The sequence below is a fragment of the Athene noctua genome, chromosome 1, assembly GCF_965140245.1.
Source record: "Athene noctua chromosome 1, bAthNoc1.hap1.1, whole genome shotgun sequence".
In the NCBI taxonomy this organism is placed as follows: Eukaryota; Metazoa; Chordata; class Aves; order Strigiformes; family Strigidae; genus Athene; species Athene noctua.
Window position 1 is genome coordinate 247,260,654 of NC_134037.1, and position 19,353 is coordinate 247,280,006.

Sequence of the window (19,353 nt, forward strand, 5' to 3'; positions counted from 1 at the left end):
TATATGCCAACTGCCATTATAAAAATTCAAAGTTGATTCTATGGTTTGATATTACAGTGTGTATTTATTTCAACTTCAGTCACCTTAACTTCCATGGTAGGAACAACAACATCCTTCAAATTCTTCAGTTTAATAATTGGCTGGTCAGCTGGAATACTTATTCCTTCTGTAATTAAAAGGAATTAATATTTTAAAAATCAGAACTATGAACATACATCAAAGTTCACAAAAAACAGCTTACATTGTGTTTGGGATCCAAAAACTCACTACATACTTCTGTCGAGCTGATGAAGAACACCACAGAACAACTGGAGTTTTCTACTCAGAAAATCTGAACCTTACAGTGCAAGTAATTACTACAATTTTTAATCCAGACTAAATTCTACATTTAGCAAAAACAGGACACAGTGCTAGCACAGTATCTCCTTTAACTAAATATCAATATTTAGAAAGATAATTTTTAATCCAAGAAAACAAATCTTTACTATTAAAGACAAAAAATCATTTTTTCAAGACTTACTACTTTGAGATTTCCATGGAGTAGCATCTACATTTGCTAATGTGATGTAAGCATCACAAAGTGCTTCAATGTCTCTAACCATATGTGCTCTCCTTTTCCTTACGACATTGATTATATTGCTAGCAGCCTCCATTCTGTCCTAAAAAACCCCAGCGGAAAACAAATATCAGACCTTGCAAACTACACCTTGTAAGATTAAAGATGCATCGTAACATACAGTCAAATAAGTACAATTAAGATACATTCTATGAAAATTGAGAAAATTGCAATAATGAACAGCCCTTTGTGATATGAACAGAAATAATTTGAAGAAAAGTTCTGTGTTATCATATCTGAGATAATGAGTAAAGTAAAATATTATTTGGTATGGAGAAGGCGCAAATCTGTACAGGCAAAGTGCAAAACACCTGCAAAAATTTTTTAGAAAAAGGGACAGGCAGTTTTGCATGTTCTTCCACCACCTTCTTGCTTCCATTATTCCCTCCCAACTGAAGAAAAAAAATGTATTCAAAAGGCAACAATCTGACCATTTGTCCCTTCTGTGCCTAACTCTGAGAGACTTAGTTGTGCTTAGCATAATCCTACTAAGGGTGGGGCCACAAAAGAAATCTGAGAGAAAGGCAGAAAAACACCACACAAAAATGTGCTAAAAAATTATATCAGTAAGGGGAGGAAGAGGGTAATGACAAAACAACCATGCTAGGCCTACAGTGATGGGGCAAAGAAGGGGCATTAATCTAGATAGGAGATGATTCCAAAGACAGGTTCCAACAAAAATTAAGCAATAACGACATTAATATGAAGCCACAGTTCAGTATTACCCACCATCGTGGCTTTTAACACATAAAGGTCATATAAAGGAACAAAAGATATACTGCATAAAGCTAAATACTTAGAACAGATGTTATCGTTCCAAGCAGAAAAAATACTCAATTCAGTATGTACTTTTTACAATAAACCCACTCAAGTCTTTGTCGACTCTAAAATGACTTTTACAGAATCACACATCAAGGACATTTATCACAAAACTCTTCACAATAATTGGGGCTATTTGTTGCAGGAATGTTAACCATGTTTTCTTGAAACCCTTAATTACTTCTTTCAATAATAATTACCAATGTATGCACAAAAGGAGGGTTTTTTTAATTATTAAAAACACTTTTTTCCTCTTACTCTTTCTTAACAAAAGTCAGCTGATGAGCTCTACACTAAAGTACCCCGTGACATTTTAAAAAAAATTTTTTAACAAAATGAAAGGACTGAATGTGATTAATAGAACAGAATTTTTTGTAGTTACCACATCAAGCTGGGAGATTTCTTTTGGTGCATTTTTAATTAACTTATTTCTTCTTATTGCATCTGGTTTTGTGAGAAGTTCATCTTTGTTAGCATTCACCAAAGCTAATATTATAAACAAAGTATGATGTGGATGATCCAGTGAAATTCTAGACATTAGCTGTGAAGAAAAACAAAAAGATCTCATCACTGAAAACTGTACAGAAGAAAAAAATTACTTAATTAACATCATTAATTCTTTTGAACTTCTAAGATTCCTAATAAGGAATAAAAAGTAATATTTAGATGGTATTTCCATAACTAAAATTTAGTTATTTAAAGTATACATTTAAACTATATTCCTATACCTGCATAAGACTATTCTTATACAACAAGAAAATCAATTAAGTAGCAAGGAAAAAAGTCCCCAGTCCTCTCCCCCTCTGCCCACACTGTACTGATTTTGCATCACACAAACTCACTTAGCTATAACTGCACAAAGGAAGATACATATTGTTTAGAAGTATGCACTACTAAGCCAATCAAGATATCTTTAGATACGAAAGGCATAAATTACATTATTCAGAACTTCATGAAATCCTAAACCACCCATCATCTTGGTTCCCATCCGAGCAGCCAACTGGTACATCAGAGGCAAAAACTTGTATGAAGGAATCTTCTCTGCGTTTTTCTGTAGTACAGAAAATTCAGTTAGAAAGCTGTACTAAACATAAAACCCCCCCCCAAACAATAAACCAATCATAAAATACCAGGTAAGGGCTAGAAATTTTGGGTTTGCATTTTTTTTAAACTAAGAGTAATCATTGCTGTGTGATCAAATGCCAATCCAATGAGTATCACGTCATCTTGGCCCATGTCTCCTAAATGCTACAAGTCCTTCACAAGAAAACTACTATTTACTATTCTATTAGAGCAGAGCTTAGATTTATTCATTCAAAATTCATTTCTAGATTCTTTGTGGTAAGAGACAATCCTAACTGGAAAAAACCCTACAATCTAGTTTAAGACAAGAAGCAATTGTGTGTTAAAAATATGAGTAAAGAAACGTCTATTTTTCAAGGTTGATTATAACACAAGGCAAAGAATTAAATCATACAGCTGTCTCTTATAAACAGATCATTCAGGTAAGAATTAACAGATTTCCTGCACAATTCTAGAAATGACAGAACCAGCCTGAGAATGAGAACTCTACTGGTTCCTAGGTACTGTGTTATACAATCTAAAAGAACATCCTTTCATTTAAAAGTATATATAATATGACTTAGAATAACGTACTAAAGGATGCTGAAGACAGGTAGTATCCAAGGTATGTAAAGAACAAGGTGACAACATTGAAAGATCACAAGATATGCTCAATCATACAGACTTGTCAAATTAAAATGCTAAATTAAATTAAATTAAAATGCATTGAGAATTACAGCTCTTGCTGATGTAAAACTAACTGATGAGCAATGATGACTGGAACAAACAAGTTCTGAGGGAAAAGTTATGGAGATACATAGGAAAGCATACTGCACAGCACTATAATTCATCTTCTAGAAACAGAAGGAAAAGAAAAATGGATAATTTAATGTCAAAGCATTAGGAAAAGCAACAGCAGACATATACCTTCATCATTTCATTAACTCTATTAACTCCAGAATTTTCAAGCCACAGGGAACAGAGTCGGAAGATCCACATATCATGTTCTTCTCCACTTAGTAAACAGTTGATATAGTTCTCCATTGCTTTACATAAGAAACGTTTACGATCCTCAGTTAGGGCACGTATGGCACATTCATCCAGTTCAAGTTCTCGCTGAACCTTCACTGTATATCTATGTGAACAGACATTATTTTTAAACAACAAATCATCTCTTAATGAACTTACAGCAAGGCTGCCCCTAGTTCTCTTACTTCTTAGTTTAACATTTTAAAAATTTGCTTTGTATGTACAAGCACAGTAAAATAAACAACCGAGAAACCAAATTGTGGGAGATATTCCTTTGGTGAATGTCCACACAGATCCACCACTCTAAGTAAACTTTTAGTCAGTGTCTTTTTTCTTTTTAATGATTTAATTTCAATACTGGTATAAATGTGAATATCCAATACAGATCATTTGTGTAAAGGCTCCAGTTTCCAACAGCTGAAGTTCAAATTTTTCTGCTCACTTGCAATTACTAATGCTCTTATTAAATCTTTAAGAATTCTGTATTAAGATGAATTCTACTCTTTCACCGATACATAATGAAGAAAAATCTCAAACTCATTTATTTTTACTCTGTAACATTTTTTCTGTCAAATAAAATGGAATTAATGTGAATTCTGGCCCATGAACATCCATACTGTTTAACTGTTGTAACACCCCTTGGCTTTGTTTTGGCCCATGCTATCTATCACTCTCCCAGACCATGTTCAGGCACAGTTCAGAAACTATTCACAACAAGCACGACAGACTTGGCCACTGTTTTGTGGAGAAGGAAAAATTCAGCTGTAGAGATGTGACCCATGCTGTAGCACTTGCCCAGAAGATTAGTAAAGATGAAGCCTTTGATAGCTCCACAGTGAGCACCTCTCCATTTGAATTCTCACCTATTTGTCTGAACTCTACGTTCCCTGAGAAGGCCGACCTCCTCCTTGGCCTTCTTCAGTAATGCCTGCTTATTTTCAAACTCTGAGGATTTCATGTAATTCTCAATTCGCTGGTACTGATTATCTGAGAAACGAGCCAAAGACAGGAAAGCCTTCATCTTTCCTTTTTTCAGCTCATCACTGCTGTCTCCACTGTGGCTTGCAGCGATTTCCACAGCCTAAAAGGGAAGTTAGAATAACGATAAGACCGATAATCAGATTAACAGTGCTGTATAATACTTGACTAAACTCTATTATCACAGAAAAACAGAATGGTTGAGGTTAGAAGGGACCTCTGGAGGTCATCTTGTCCAAACCCCCTGCTCAAGCAGGTTCATCTGCTCAAACAGTTATTTAATATTGCCTACGATGGAATACATATGCATACAAAATAACACCTATCAGGCTGAATATTCTTCTTCTAAGTGATTTAATCTATGAGGAGTATTTCAGTGCAAACAGTCAAAAATATTATCCTGTATGAAACAGCTTTAATAACCACATAGGAGTCTCCTATGCTATCTTTTAGAGTAACTAGGCATGAAGTTTTACAATGGTTTTACAACCTTGTGTCATAAGATAGTGAGAAAAAAATACAGTCCAAAAAGTGCAAAAAAGGAAAAGAAATTATATGTGAAAGTCACTGATTCAAATCATTAGAGTGAAGAATGCATGTAGAGAGTAAGAGGAAAGCAAGTATGTAGAGTTTCACAAATCATCATGAAATAAAGAAATGCAGACTGGACAATTATTAATAAAAATGTTTCTACTACTGACTAACAGTTAAAAAAAAATACAGTACTTTGAAACACTAGAACAAGACTTTCCAACACCTGGAAAGATAATGTTACAAATACAATGCCCATATGGAAAACATGGTAAGTGAATGATCTGTTCTGAGAAGGAAAGGGTGGGGATGGAGTGTAACAGGAAAGGGAAATGGGGCTAGTAGTTGTAATCACTGCACTTCTAAGCCAATATTACACAGAAATTTCACTGTGAATTCTATAAGGCCATAATCTTAATATTTTATAAGATTACAGTGTTATACAATACTATGTGAAACGATAATATTTTTATAAGAAACCGTATTTTCAATTCAAAAAAATAAAGGCTGCATTGAAAAATTTACTTGGCATTTTAACACCGTATTTTAGCACACCATTATCTCAAAGGCTGCACATTTCAAAGACTGGATGCACCTTTTCTAAGTATTTCTGCATGATGACTGTAGGGTTTTCCAAGCATGTTTCTGCTAACCAGGTTCCGCATAGCCTCAGACATTCTGTATACATCAATTTCAGATGAGGATCATTCTCAACCTTTGAGAAAGCAAGTTTTGAAAAAAAAAAAGAAAAAAGAGAGAGACATCAAATAAAAATACCTTTTACATATGAGGCAGGCAATTTATAAAGCTTTTAAACCTTGACTATAATTCAATCACTTGGGCCTATTACATGTAATGTATCTACAGTCATTTACCATCCACATCTACAGTATTCAATAACCTTAAATCACATTCACATTCTATGTTAGACTAAAGGAGAGCAGATTTTTAAATACCTGACAGTTTGAACAATGAAAAACCAGAATGAAACAATGACAAATGTAATAAATAAATTCACAACATGTTTCCAGAACTGTATTTTCTAATATCCCCATCTAGTCTGAAGTACCACAGTACACTGTAGGAAACATTCAGGAATTGCAATAACTATGTGTGATAACTGAATTTTTCAGGCAGACCTCTATATGGAAACTTGGTTAAAAGTACTGTGAGAAGATGATAGAGCATGTTTCCAAAGGACTTGCCTCCAGATTGGAATCTCAGCTTTAACTGCATAGTAGGACAAGTCTCCAAAATATTTTTAGTGTAGGGTACATATTAAAGACCACCTGATCAAGATAGCAACGCTTACTGTAAAATACTGGATGATATCATAGGCTGCAAGAACACAAAACCTCCGTATATGGACAGGGTAAACGTAACACCGTAAGGTGAGAGGAGGACTAAATTTTTGGAGGCCCTCATCAACTTATTAATGAAGTGACCATGAAAATCAAAAGCAGAGCAGCAACTCTTATTTTACCCTGATAGGTATGGAGAACTTGGCCCAAAATTCTCCAGCTTTTCTGAAGTGTGATATTCCTTAATAATGTAAGGATCAAAGCAAATGTTTATTACCCTCCAAAATATACTCAAAGAAAGCCATCATACCTAAACACAAAGGTAAGGATGATGAAGAAATTTCTATGACAATGGTTCACAAAATGAAGTTTTGTCCAAGTGAAAATGAAAATTTATTAAAGAATTCATAAAATATCCTGAAAAATGGAAAAAAAAAAAAAAAAGCACCATCAGGCTGTCCAAAAAACTTGAAGACTCAACAAATAATAAAAAAGCATTTTTAAAACATATTAGGAGCAGCTAGCCACCAGACAGCCTGATAAAAAGACAATAGAGTGATAAAACAAATAGTGCTCTGAGAAGATAAAGGAGAAAAAATTGTAAATTATTTGCATTTGTGTTCAATGTAGAGGAGCTTGAAGAGTCCCACTGCAAAGCCTTTCTTTATGAGGGATTCAAAGCTCTGCTACTTAAGTGTCAACAGCAAAGACTACTGAACAAACGGACAAAATGAAAACTATCAACTCACCAGGATCAGAATGTATTTTTCTGAAAGGTCTACAGCAATTCACAGATGAAATAATTGAACTACTAAAAGAGGTACAAAAGCTTTTGCTTAAAACTGCCTTAATACAAGAGTGGCAGATGGCAGACGTGACACTAATATTTTAACAAGTTCCAGGGAAGCACAGGTCACTAAGACTCTTATCAGAAGTGGACAAATTAGCAAAAAACCCCCATAAAGAGCACAGATGGATTATTATGAAAAATAGCCAGAATAGCTTTTGTAAAAGGACATCATAGAATGACAGAAAAGTTGAGGCTGGAAGGAACCTCTGGAGACCATCTGGCCCAAACTTCTGTTGAGAGCATACTTTAGATTAGATTTTCCAAGACTCTCCTAAACTGAGTCTTGACTATTCATTTCCATCAAGGGACATGCCATCACTTCTTTGGGCAAACTGTTCAGTGTTTAGTGGTATTTTCTTCCCGTATCCAGATGTCATTTTCCTTAAAACAACTCATGCTCTTGCCTCTTGCCCTTTCATTCTGCATCTTTGTGAGCAGAGTTAGCTCCATCTTCACTATAACTACCTTTCAGGTACTGAAGACTGTGACTAGATCCCCCTAAACCTTCGATTCTTAAGGCTGAAAAACCCCAGTCCCTAAAACCTTTATTCCTTTGCCAAGTTCTCCAACCCTCTAATCACTGTTGTGACCCTCTGATGGAATGTCTCCAATTTTTCAATGTCTCTCTTGGGACCAAAACCGGACACATTATTTCAGGTGGGGGCTAAGAAGTGTCAAATAGAGTAGAATAATCATGCTCCTTAATCTACTGTCTACACACTTGATGATGCAGCCCAGGACATGGCTCACCTTCATTGCTACAAAGGCACACTGCTGAATCATTTTAGCTTGCTGTTCAATGGGACCCCAAAGTCCTTTTTGATAAAGCTACACCCTAGCCAGTCAGACCCCTCCCTGTAATGCTGCTTGAGATTATTCTATCCCAGGTGAAGGGATTCCCACTGATCTCATGCAGTTCCTATCAGTACAATCTTCCAAACTATTGAGGTCTCTGTGACTGGTGGCTCTTCCTTCCAGAATATCTATCACTCAAAATTTCAAGATTGATGTTATCTGCAAATACGGTGAGAAAATTCAGTCCTGTCATAAGATCTCATTCATAAAAATAGTATCAGAGCCCATAACAAACTCTAAGGAACTCTACTTCTGACTGGCTACCAGGCTGCCTTTGAATCATCAACAATTACCCTTGGCAGTTTAGCCAGTTTTCCACCTATCTTGTGGTCTTATCTAATCAGTCTGTATCTTCAAGCTTGTCATAAAGGATATTGTGGGAAACTAAGTCAAATGCCTTGTTAAAATCAAGGTAGATGACATCCACAGCTCATCCTATGTCTACTGGGGAAACTGTTTAATCACAGAAGACAATCAGGTTGGTCAAGCACAATGGTGTATTTCTGCTGTTTTTTCCCAACCACCTTCTTTTTCTTCATATGCATGGCAATAGCCTCCCTAAAGACCCGTTCTGTAATTTTCCCAGGGACAGAAATGAGTCTGACTGTTTCTGATCTTGCTTTTGGGTGTGATTGTCCTCTTCCAGCCATCAGGACTTCCCCAATCTCCATGACCACTCAGAAATGATACGGAAGTGGTGTTGAAGTCAGCCAACTCTCTTAGCATCCTCAGATGTATCTCATTTCCCAACTCAACTGAACATCTTGAAGAACTCAACAAGCAAAGGAAGATCTGTATGATTCAGCCTATTCCAACAGATTCCAACAGTCATGTGACAGTTCTTCTACAAAAGGTTCCTGAAGAAACTAAGTTGCAAAAAATAAAATGCATGATTCTTGGAGGCATAAAGAACTAATACAACAGGAAGAGAAATAAATGGGCGGCTTTTTACAGTGGAGTTAGGTCACCAGTGAAAAGCCTCCAAAGATATAGTCATCTGGGATGTTCAGAAGATACTAATCTTGAGAAGGCAATGAACAGTGAACACAAAATCTGGTGATGATATCGCGTTGTTCAAGGTGATAAAAACAAGTACAGACTGAAGAACTTCAGACAAACAATACAGCACAAAAAATTAAACAAAACCTGATGAAATTACCAGGAAAAAAAAAAAAAAGTTAATTGATGCGTGAGAGGGGGAAAAAAAGTTCTTGTATACAATGATGGACTATTAAACAGTTACTCCTGTTTGGAAATAGAACTATAAAATGTTACCTCACTATGGAGAATGGAGACAGGGATCACGTGTTCAGTGTTTTCTCCAAGATCAGAACTAACATCAAATGAAGACAGGGGGTTCAAAATGAGCAAAAGGAAGTGGCTCTTAGAACAGGAATTAAGCTGTGAAACTCCTTGTTGCAGGGTTTTCTTGGATATTAAAAGCTTACACATACTCAAAAAGTGACTAGACAAATTTATGGTATAAAAAACATTGTAAGGAATTACCTACAAAGAAATTGCCTCTGGTTCAGGAAGTTCTTGTGCTACAAATCAGTCTGGGGGAGTACTCTGGCTATACAGCCCACCTATTCTTTAAACTTTTTCTTAGGAATTTCATATTGCCCATTACTGAGATAGTAGAGAAGGATTTTTGTTTCAGTTCTTGTATTCTGGATTGGAGATGGGAATATAGTATTTGCTTCACATCAAGTGACATAATTTTTCAGAAAGCTTACAAAAAGGTCTAAGATAACTAAGATTCAGAGGAATTTACTGAAGTCAAATTTGATGAGAAAACATTCCCCTGTTTTGGCAAGATTCCATTTTCAGAAGTACAACATAAAACTCACAGCTCAGTGTGCCTGTAAATGGGGGAGGATTCAAAGACATGAAACGGTACTCCATATATATGTTCCCTGATAATGGATTAGTTCCAGGGACAAATAAGTCTGAGGTACACAAATGAATGTTTATTAGTCAAAAACTTGCCTGGAATTTCTGTACACTTTATGATACAGCTTCAGCCTCACTAAAATAGAAGCCTCAACTCATACTCCCCTTTGCACAGATTCCCTACAGACATCAGGGAAATGCCTGCAACAGAGGTGTGCTTCTTCAGCATAAAATATATTATTAGTGTCTCCCTGTATTAGTCCTTCTTTAAACAGTAAGGACCAGAGATAAAATTTTTATTATTCTTCTAAAAAAACCATGTACACTATTACAGTTCCCAGCATAGTATGTACCAGAAACAGTGGGGCCAACATGAATAGTGAAGTCTCCCTGTACTCAGCACTGCTGAGGCCGTACCTCAATTCCTGTGTTCAGTTTTGGGCCCCTCACTACAAAAAGGACATTGAATGACTCGAGCGTGTCCAGAGAAGGGCAACGGAGCTGGTGCAGGGTCTGGAGCACAGGTCGTACGGGGAGCGGCTGAGGGAACTGGGGGTGTTTAGTCTGGAGAAGAGGAGGCTGAGGGGAGACCTCATCGCCCTCTACAGCTACCTGAAAGGAGGTTGTAGAGAGATGACTGTTGGTCTCTTTTGCCAAGTAACAAGCAATAGGACAAGAGGAAACGGCTCAAGTTGCTCCAGGGCAGGTCTAGATTGGATATCAGGAAAAATTTCTTCACCAAAAGACATTTATTAAGCATTGGAACAGGCTGCCCAGGGAAGTGGTTGAGTCACCATCCCCAGAGGTATTTAAAAGATGTGTAGATGTGGTGCTTAGGGACATGGTTTAGTGGTGGACTTTGCAGCTAGGTTAACCATTGGACTCAATGATCTAAAAGATCTTTTCCAACCTAAGTGATTCTGATTCTATGCCTAAACAATCCAGCTTGGCCATTAGTTTCTTTAACTATTGGCACAGACCAAGATGATTTACATCTAAGTAACACTTTTGCTTAAAACAAGTTAATTTTTTATCAAGGGAAATCATCTCTCATTTTAAAAAGTGATGTATTTCACAGTGGTGGCACTGGAGGCAAAATAATGAATAATGAATTCTAACATTTGCCACTCTTACAGACTGTCTTTAAAAACCCTGATAAGATTTGCTGAAACAGATTTTTTTCTTTCAGACATTTTGCGAGTACAAAACAGATTTAGTAATATTGCAAACAGCCTTTTAATTTTCTTCGAAGGGAAAACTTCAGAAAGTGGAAATAGGATCTTAAGTTATTTAATTCCCATGTTTATACATTATATAACACATACCTGTAACCAATCTGTGTCTAATTTTTTAATCATCCTTTTAAGAATATTCAGTGCAAGACTCTCTTCCTTTTTAGCCCAGAAAACCTGAGCTTCTTCTAGTTGCCATTCAGAAATATCACATCCCCTGGGATTGCACTGTTTGATCTGAAACATAGCTCTTTCTGGAATCTGAAATTGAAAAAACATTATAAACAATTCTTTAAATTAAATACATGTATCTCACAGCAAGTTTTGTTTTTAAACTCCATCTTCATTTGCTCTACTTGTACAGCATATTTTGCCTATCCAATGCTAAGAATTTATCTGCAGCAAAGAGATGAACTTATTTTTCTATATACTTGCAGAAAATCCTGATTTGCAACAAAAACAGACTATGGAATTAAACTTCACGAACCCCAAAATAAAGTATCAATGTTTAACATTTTAAATTACTTGCAGGTATAAAGTCTGGAAATTCTGCAATCAGTCGCTACTGAAAAAATGGGATTTATAATTTTAGCTTAGTGATTATTATTACATCCTAACAGACCACAGAAAAACAACGAAGAAAAATGGCACCACCATATACTAATTCTTTTGTATTCCTATCTCTTCACTTGTATCACTGGTGAAGTTACATCCTCATTATTTAGTAATGTAGTATCACTATGATAGTACAAAGAGCAAACTACTTTTTTAACAATATCAAAAATCGAGATTCAAGTGTATTTTCACAAGTCATCCAACCAATAACCAAGTCAATCGAACTTTAAAATAAGTAAGGTAAATAATAAGAATGTAAGAATGCCTGTAAATGACAATGTAAATCTAGGTACTTCAATTAGTGGTTGGTGTGATGATTCTGTAGGGCACTCTCTTTCTTCTCTTGATGGATGGTAGTGGCACCAAAGAGGAATAAAAGCCATTAGTTACAAAGAATGCTTCCTCAAAAACTTTCCTATATCCAGACACTTAGTGCTGCCAACCAGTAGTGTGTCAAAAGGAAACGGTTATCATCCCATGGTTTGAAAGACTGGTAAGCCCCAGAAGTATGCCCCAAAGGTTGCACATGACCTGCAACACTGAAGAGGCTGGAATGATAGTGTTTTCAGAAACACAGTGGCTCAATCTTTCAGAACCTTCTAATCCGACTAAAACATGGCACCCCAATTTTAATCTTCTTCTGTAGCTTAAAAATCAAAGTGGAAAAAAAAAATTAACTGCTGTTGAGGCTCTTACAGGACACTCATCACCACAGTGTTAGTAGCTGGGCAGGCAAGAGGTAAAAGAATTCCGAAGAAGTAATTTTCCAAAACAGTTCCAGAGGCACTGAGTAAAACTTGAAAATTTATGAAATCAAAGACAGCTGTTCTACTGATTTCATCATTATTCACAAAAAGAATTCTAACCTTCTTGAAATCAAAGTTTAATATAGTTTCACGTATGTGAAGTGCTAAACATCTTTCCAGGTTATATATTTTGGTGGAACTATATTCTGCAGAGGTTCTTGAAGGATATTGTTGCTGTATAAATTCTTGTTGAATTACTCCTGCAGATGCACTACTTAGAACAAGCCAAGGCTGACTCTGGATCTTAAATGCATTAGCAGCTGCAGAAACCTCTAATACTGCAAATCCCATTAAGTCATTCACATTGAGAGATTTACCACAGTGCAATGGTGCTTTCAGAGTACAAAACCTTGAAGACAACACTAAATACATGGAGCAATGGAGTTATTTCTGCAGCTTTACTCTGGAACACTACCACAGTATGATGCAAGTGAAAGTTGGATATATAAAACTGCACCAAAATAAAGTAACAGAGCTATAAGAGTATTCTTCACTAGAGGTTTCATTTTTATATTATCTACCTCATAGAGTAGCTTACATTTATGAATAAAATTCAGAAAACATGCCCATAAATACAATTTATGAGTAAGTTCTACATAGTTTAGTTTCCAGCTAATTGATTCATTGAATAAACTTAGAATACAGTTTATCTTTAGTAGTGTTAAAAAATTAAACTATTTTATAAACTAAAAAACTAAACATCTGTCATTGATCTTTCCTGGAATTTTTTACCTGTGTATTTTTAGCAGTTCTTGCCAGCCTAGAAAGCTCCACTAGATGTTTGGTCAGGATGTCTTTAATACATTCTCTTTTGGTATTTTCATTCTCCTTTTCAAGTAAGATCTCCAAAATTACAGTGCGCAGAGCCATGATAGGTTCCTGGAAACAGAAGTCACTGTCCTTGAGAAGTTGGGACTGTCTCTGCCATTTCAAATAAATATCATTCAGTTGTTGAGAAGTAACAGATCTGCGATTGTTACCAAAAGAAAAAAGACTTGTTATTAATTCTCGCTAAATATTAGTGGTATGCAAGGTAACAAAAGTAAACTACCGAGGTAGTCCACAATCTACAGTTCAAGACCAAGAAACTGTCCATAAAACCCTACGATGATTAATATTCAGAATAAACTGTCAGGCTTCCACCTTTAGCAAACATGAAGATCAAGAGACCAACATCAGTAAGGTGAACAACTCTACTGTAAACATTCTTGATTAAGCATCAAAAGCTGTTGTGTTAAAGGTCCATCAGCAAAGGTAATCACATTCAAACATAGGGCTACTTAAAAGATTAGAGACCAAGATTCCTATTCCTAGAGACCTATTTTATTATATAGGTCGTATATGGATTAATATAAGAATAAATTCCAAGCTGTAACATTGTAGCTATGTAGGTTGTCATTATATGTATTATTTTCTTAGGCAATTCATTAGCTGCACATAGCAATGGTTCATAAGGTCCTTGACATGCTAAACGACTGCAGGATGACTAAAAAGCTATCAAACAAATACGAACGACTATAGCTGAAAAAATTCAATGTTAATAGCACTACAGACATAAATACAGTCCTATGATTAAACAGTAATGTTAGAAATTCAGGTGGAATACGGACAGTAATAGTGGTCCGTGAAGAAAGTGATTCAAACTGAACAACTTTCAATAGATCTATGGGTATCATCAAGGTAATGGAAAACATTTTATAAAGAAAACTAGAAAAGGATGTTAGTTACTTTAGTAGACCAAAGGCTAGGAGATATGACAGCTACCTCGGAGTATACCAGGGAACTCAAAACATAGGAAAGAAACCAATTCTTTAAAATATGATATTGCCATAATATCAAATCATTAAATGTGGACTACAAATAAATCCAGCCTGGAAATAAAGAAAATCTAGATTTGTTTTCACACAGTAAAGCAAAAATCCATATAATTTTTGAGATGAAGTTTGCGATGTTAATGAATAAAATTTGTTGAGGTCATTTTATTTTTGTGCTAGACTTGATTACCAAAAATACTGAAAACTGAGAAGGGAGTATGTAACAAGCTTAAAAAAATACCTGGAGAACAGCAGACCTATATTTTCCAACTCTCCAATTAGCTGTAGTCTGCAAAGAGTTGGATATAATGAATAAACAGACTCAAGACTGCCTTTGCACAGCTCTTCTACTTCATTCACTCTATGGATTTAACAGAGAAAAAGTAAATATTTAAATATTCCAAAGAAGTAATTCCAAATATACATAACATGACTTCCATATAATGAACAGATTCTGAACAGCAAAACTACTCAGTTCAGAATTATTCTGTATCACCATTAATGGTCAAAAAATTAAGTTTGTCAATAAATGAAAACACGGAAAGCATATATAAAAAGCAAAGCGTATGCAACAGCTCAGCTAAAAAAGAGTAGTCAGCATTCAAGTCCACTTAAGAAGACCACAAAGTAAGGGATGTATACTACAGGAAATGGATCTTCAATTAGCACACAAATTGTATATGCACAAAAGACAAATTTAAGTCCAAAAACTTAGAAATGAAGTCACAGTCCAGAAGTATTATTTTTATTCTATACATGAATCTTGATTTAAGCCAATAAAACCCCACAGTAGTCTTTAATACATAACTTGTGACTACAAACACACACACACACACTCTCCATCTCTCTAACAGCAGAATATTTGCATACAGTTACCTGGCATCTTTAAGACTGTCATAGAAAGCTGAGAATTCCTTATCTCGTAAAGACTGAAGAGCATCATACAGTGATTCATGGTACCCTGGTCTTCCTGTCTCATCTCTTACAAATAAAAGTAACATAAAATAAAAGGAAAACTGTATTTCTCCACAATGAAGTCAATTTGATCTTTATGACAAATATTTTTAGTAGTAAATTTTCTGCATTTGGATGGATTGTTGTTTTGCATGATAAAAAATAATAATGCAACATTTAAAAATTTAAATTAACTATTTTATAAATTAAAGCTGTTCTTTTAAAACAAAGAAGAAACAGTAATTGTCAAAATGTTTGGAATACAGAGAATATGTTCCAGGTTGTATCAAAAATACAACACAAAACCAACTGCACAATAAAAATTTAATCATAACACATTTCTCAGTATTATGCTGAAAGATACATATTATGGTATGTATGCAACTTCAGTTCAGAATCAACAATTTTTTACACTTAACTTCAGAAATATTTTAAAAAGGAAAAAGTAAAGAAAATTGGAAGGCTAAAAAAGCCCATACTGTTCAATTAAATTTTCTCTTCTTTGCCCTTTTCACTTTTCTTTCTGTTTCTCCTTGACTGTTCTCTTTCTTGTCATCTCATTCTCTCTTTTTTCATCTTACACGTTGTTTTTCTGCTCCTGTATTAATGCTGAATATTCTATCTGCCTTCAACATTTATAGCCAAAAAGATTTATACAGACCCTAATCCAGGGACAAAAAGAGCCCACCTATATGAAGTTTGTTCTGACTGTGGCACAACATATGTCCTTCAACACAGTCTGTGAAGTCTTTCAGGTGCTTCTAAACAATGATCTTAACACAGTGCAGGAGAAGAGAATGAACACACCAAGAGTATGTCCCCCAGATCCATCTCTCTGTAAAACCCTTAGGAGAAAAATCCTCCATTCTCCCTACTACTAAAAGTTAATGTAGAAGGAGTTACTGAAGAACCCATCATGTAACTTCTGCTTTTGTCAAAATGCAGTGAATCTATTCTGTATTCCTCCTAAAACGTGCAATGATGTAGCTGTACTAGGAAGGGACAGAGTTTGCACTAGATCCTGGCCAGTCATATGAAATAACTGAAGCCATGCATCCAGAATTACACAAAGGAGGAGATTACTCCTTATGAGGCAGTAGCCATGAATCAACATTGGTGTTGGCTTATCCAGGGTCTTGGTAACGTCTTGTGCCTTACTGAGTAATATCTTCCCCATATGCTTATAAATTAAACATTCAAAACTATATATCCCTCATATGTACTTAAGACACATCTACTATGAGTCAAAAATGGAAAATTTCAGTATATAGTTATGAACAATCAAAAAGAATCAACTGTGTACAGTTTGTCAGGAAAATGAAAAGTGATGGGCATACAAATCAGACAGGTCTAAGTGAAAAAGACTGCTTTGCAATTAAATGATTAAAATAAATTAGGTGACCTTCTTCATAGAAATAATACTCCAATGTCACCTTTTTGCTTGGAACTGAAACCATTGCCTTTCATTTAAAAAAATAGCAAAAAAGTAAGCCTTTTAATACCTGATAGAAGAGATGTGGCCCCACTGCATATTCCTCCATGCTGCCTGGTAGCGTATTTCCTGTAATTCTGCACACCACTCAGTGTTTTCATGTTCCAGTCCTTTTAAATACATGGAAAGAGTGTGGCAAAGCCCAAAATTCTGCAGAGCCTGGAATTAACATTACTGAAAGTTCATTTTCTCCTTTAATAAGCTGTACTGTTTTTTTAAAAGGTTTTATTTTACCTTTGGAAACAAAGAAGTCTTTGCAGGCAAGGCAGAACCATAAGCATTTCTAGACTCAGCACTATATAGGATGAAAACTTTGAAATACACTATTAATACCTGCAACCCTGGAGAAACAGTTTCATTACTACTGTGGCTGGAATTCTTTGAAATAAATGTCCATGTTGTGTTTCATATGTACTATGTGCTTACATTTCTCCATTCTATCATTATTGAGTAGTAAGCCAAAACTGGTTTTACTTCTTAATGAACTGTTTTTCCTGGTAGAAATTTGAAAAAGTTTCTTACAACTCTTAAACTCCTATCTGTTTGAAAACCATAATGACTCTATAATTGTGACCACTTATCCCGGTTACGTGTGCAGCCACTATGAAGAAGACTAACAATGGAATTTTAACAATGATACTAAACAATTTGGGGTTAGGCAAGAAAAGTACCATAGGAAAATTAAATGAGAGGAAACAGATATACCTGTGCTATGACATTACAGAACTGGTGTAAACACTCTTAGGCTAAAAAAAGCAACATATTTTTAAGGGATCAAAATAAATGAACACTGATTCTATGTATTTATTTTACCAGAAATACCACAGTTTCAGTAAGTTAGTTGCCATAATGGAGGTATAAAGAATGAGATTACAAAAATAACCAATTACATTACTTCTTATATCCTGTCATTCTAGGAGCTGGCCAAATTCTGTATAAAATTAAATTTATTTATTTTGAAATATTTCACAAAATTTATTACCCAAGATACAGATTACTGGTGAGTGACAAGTGGACTAGGAGCCTTAGTGTTTTCAGGAGAAATACTGAGTTGTCTTATAATACACAGCTTGGCTGTCTCTGACAATGGGATGGACTTTTTGACCGAAGAGATCTCTTCTAGTCCTAAACCAATTTTGCATTTACTACAAATGACTCTCAGTATGATGGGTATCAATTCCTACATCCATTTCCTATTATAAAATTACCTCTATTATTCCTGCCTGTCGAGTAGATGGAGAGAGGCTTGTCTCAAGGTCATATGTTACAAGGGCTTTCTCCCATACTGCTTCATGCTCATATGTTCTTATCCTGTTGTAAGTTGACAAGAAATTGTCAATTTAAGTTCCTTACTAATAAATGAATGCAATGACTTTAAAGAACAAAAGAATGTTAATAAATTATACCGTGCTAATGGCTGTAACATTCTTCCTCCACCACAGCCATAGAGACTGTCAGGTTCTCCTATGCTTCTATATATGTCCATGAGAAGGTCCTAGAACATAAAATGAAGAATTATCTCTTTTGGAACCAGTTCAAGTGAGTTTTATATGTATTATGTAAATTTATAAATATAAGTCCTTCCATGTAACATGTTGTTATTATTGCTTTATTTTCCTTTATGTAGTATCTGAAACTGCTATTATGTCAGGGAGAAAATTTCTGTAGTCTAGCAAAACTCTTTAGGAGTACCTAGCTTCCCTAAGTTATTAAAAAAACAGTGCTGGGCCTTAGGTGGACTGGTTGAAAAGCAAAAGGCAGTAGTACTGAATGAGTATGAGACATACGAGCTAAACAATGCATTTTAAAGATATGCAAGCAAGTTCTAGAATAATGAACTATGGAAAAAAGCAACTTAGATTTCATATATATCAAATACGCTTGTAGGGGATAATACTACTGGGTTTGATTGTTACAACTTGCTACACCACTTGCTGATTTTTAATGAACTTATCTCTCTGACAAAACAATCTGAAAAATGCTTAGCTGGTTATCACCATGACGTCAGTTCTTTCAGGGAACAAAGTCTGCTTTGCTGCAACTGAAAATTTGCCAGTTAATTAGTGTTTCAGGTGAATGACTTAACTTCTTCAGCAAGGCCATGGAGTTCACTTTGAATTAGAGCACGAGAACTTTCAAATAAAGTTTTTGAAGTTCAACTAGATCTGCCTTCAGCTCAGATGAAACCTACTGTTAACTGTAATTATACGGGAAGGTTTGCTTTCAGATTATGAAGCACACACATGTACCTGTAAACTTATGCCAGTTTCTTCTTTACTTTTTTCATTCAAAATAGTAATAGTTGTTCTTTGACTTTCTTCTTCAAATGTCAAACTCTTAGCTGCTTTAAAAGATGACCTAAAAGAAATGTTTCAACCAGTAAAATTAAATGAAATTCCAAGCAAAGAACTAAGGAAATTTTGAAACAACCCGTAAGAAGTAAGGGGCACAAATACAAAACGCAAGATCAGGCCTGCCATATCCCCAGGTTATTCAAAATGGTTCT

The 19,353-nt window shown here is 35.2% G+C and overlaps 1 protein-coding gene across 2 annotated transcripts in view; it reads right to left on the bottom strand.

Annotated features, from left to right (window-relative positions):
- The window catches only part of ATM (ATM serine/threonine kinase), an 83,546-nt gene that overhangs the window by 11,816 nt on the left and 52,377 nt on the right, over positions 1-19,353 (bottom strand). For both annotated transcript variants that reach the window (XM_074916046.1, XM_074916035.1), the window contains exons 40-54: positions 19,097-19,205; positions 18,254-18,342; positions 18,056-18,158; positions 16,858-17,006; positions 15,278-15,382; positions 14,643-14,762; positions 13,320-13,554; positions 11,260-11,427; positions 5,631-5,750; positions 4,390-4,607; positions 3,425-3,632; positions 2,373-2,486; positions 1,818-1,976; positions 521-659; positions 84-166 (exon numbers count right to left, since the gene is read on the bottom strand). In XM_074916046.1, coding sequence (XP_074772147.1) covers positions 84-166; positions 521-659; positions 1,818-1,976; positions 2,373-2,486; positions 3,425-3,632; positions 4,390-4,607; positions 5,631-5,750; positions 11,260-11,427; positions 13,320-13,554; positions 14,643-14,762; positions 15,278-15,382; positions 16,858-17,006; positions 18,056-18,158; positions 18,254-18,342; positions 19,097-19,205 — 2,119 coding nt within the window. The remainder of the gene's footprint in view (positions 1-83; positions 167-520; positions 660-1,817; positions 1,977-2,372; positions 2,487-3,424; positions 3,633-4,389; positions 4,608-5,630; positions 5,751-11,259; positions 11,428-13,319; positions 13,555-14,642; positions 14,763-15,277; positions 15,383-16,857; positions 17,007-18,055; positions 18,159-18,253; positions 18,343-19,096; positions 19,206-19,353) is intronic.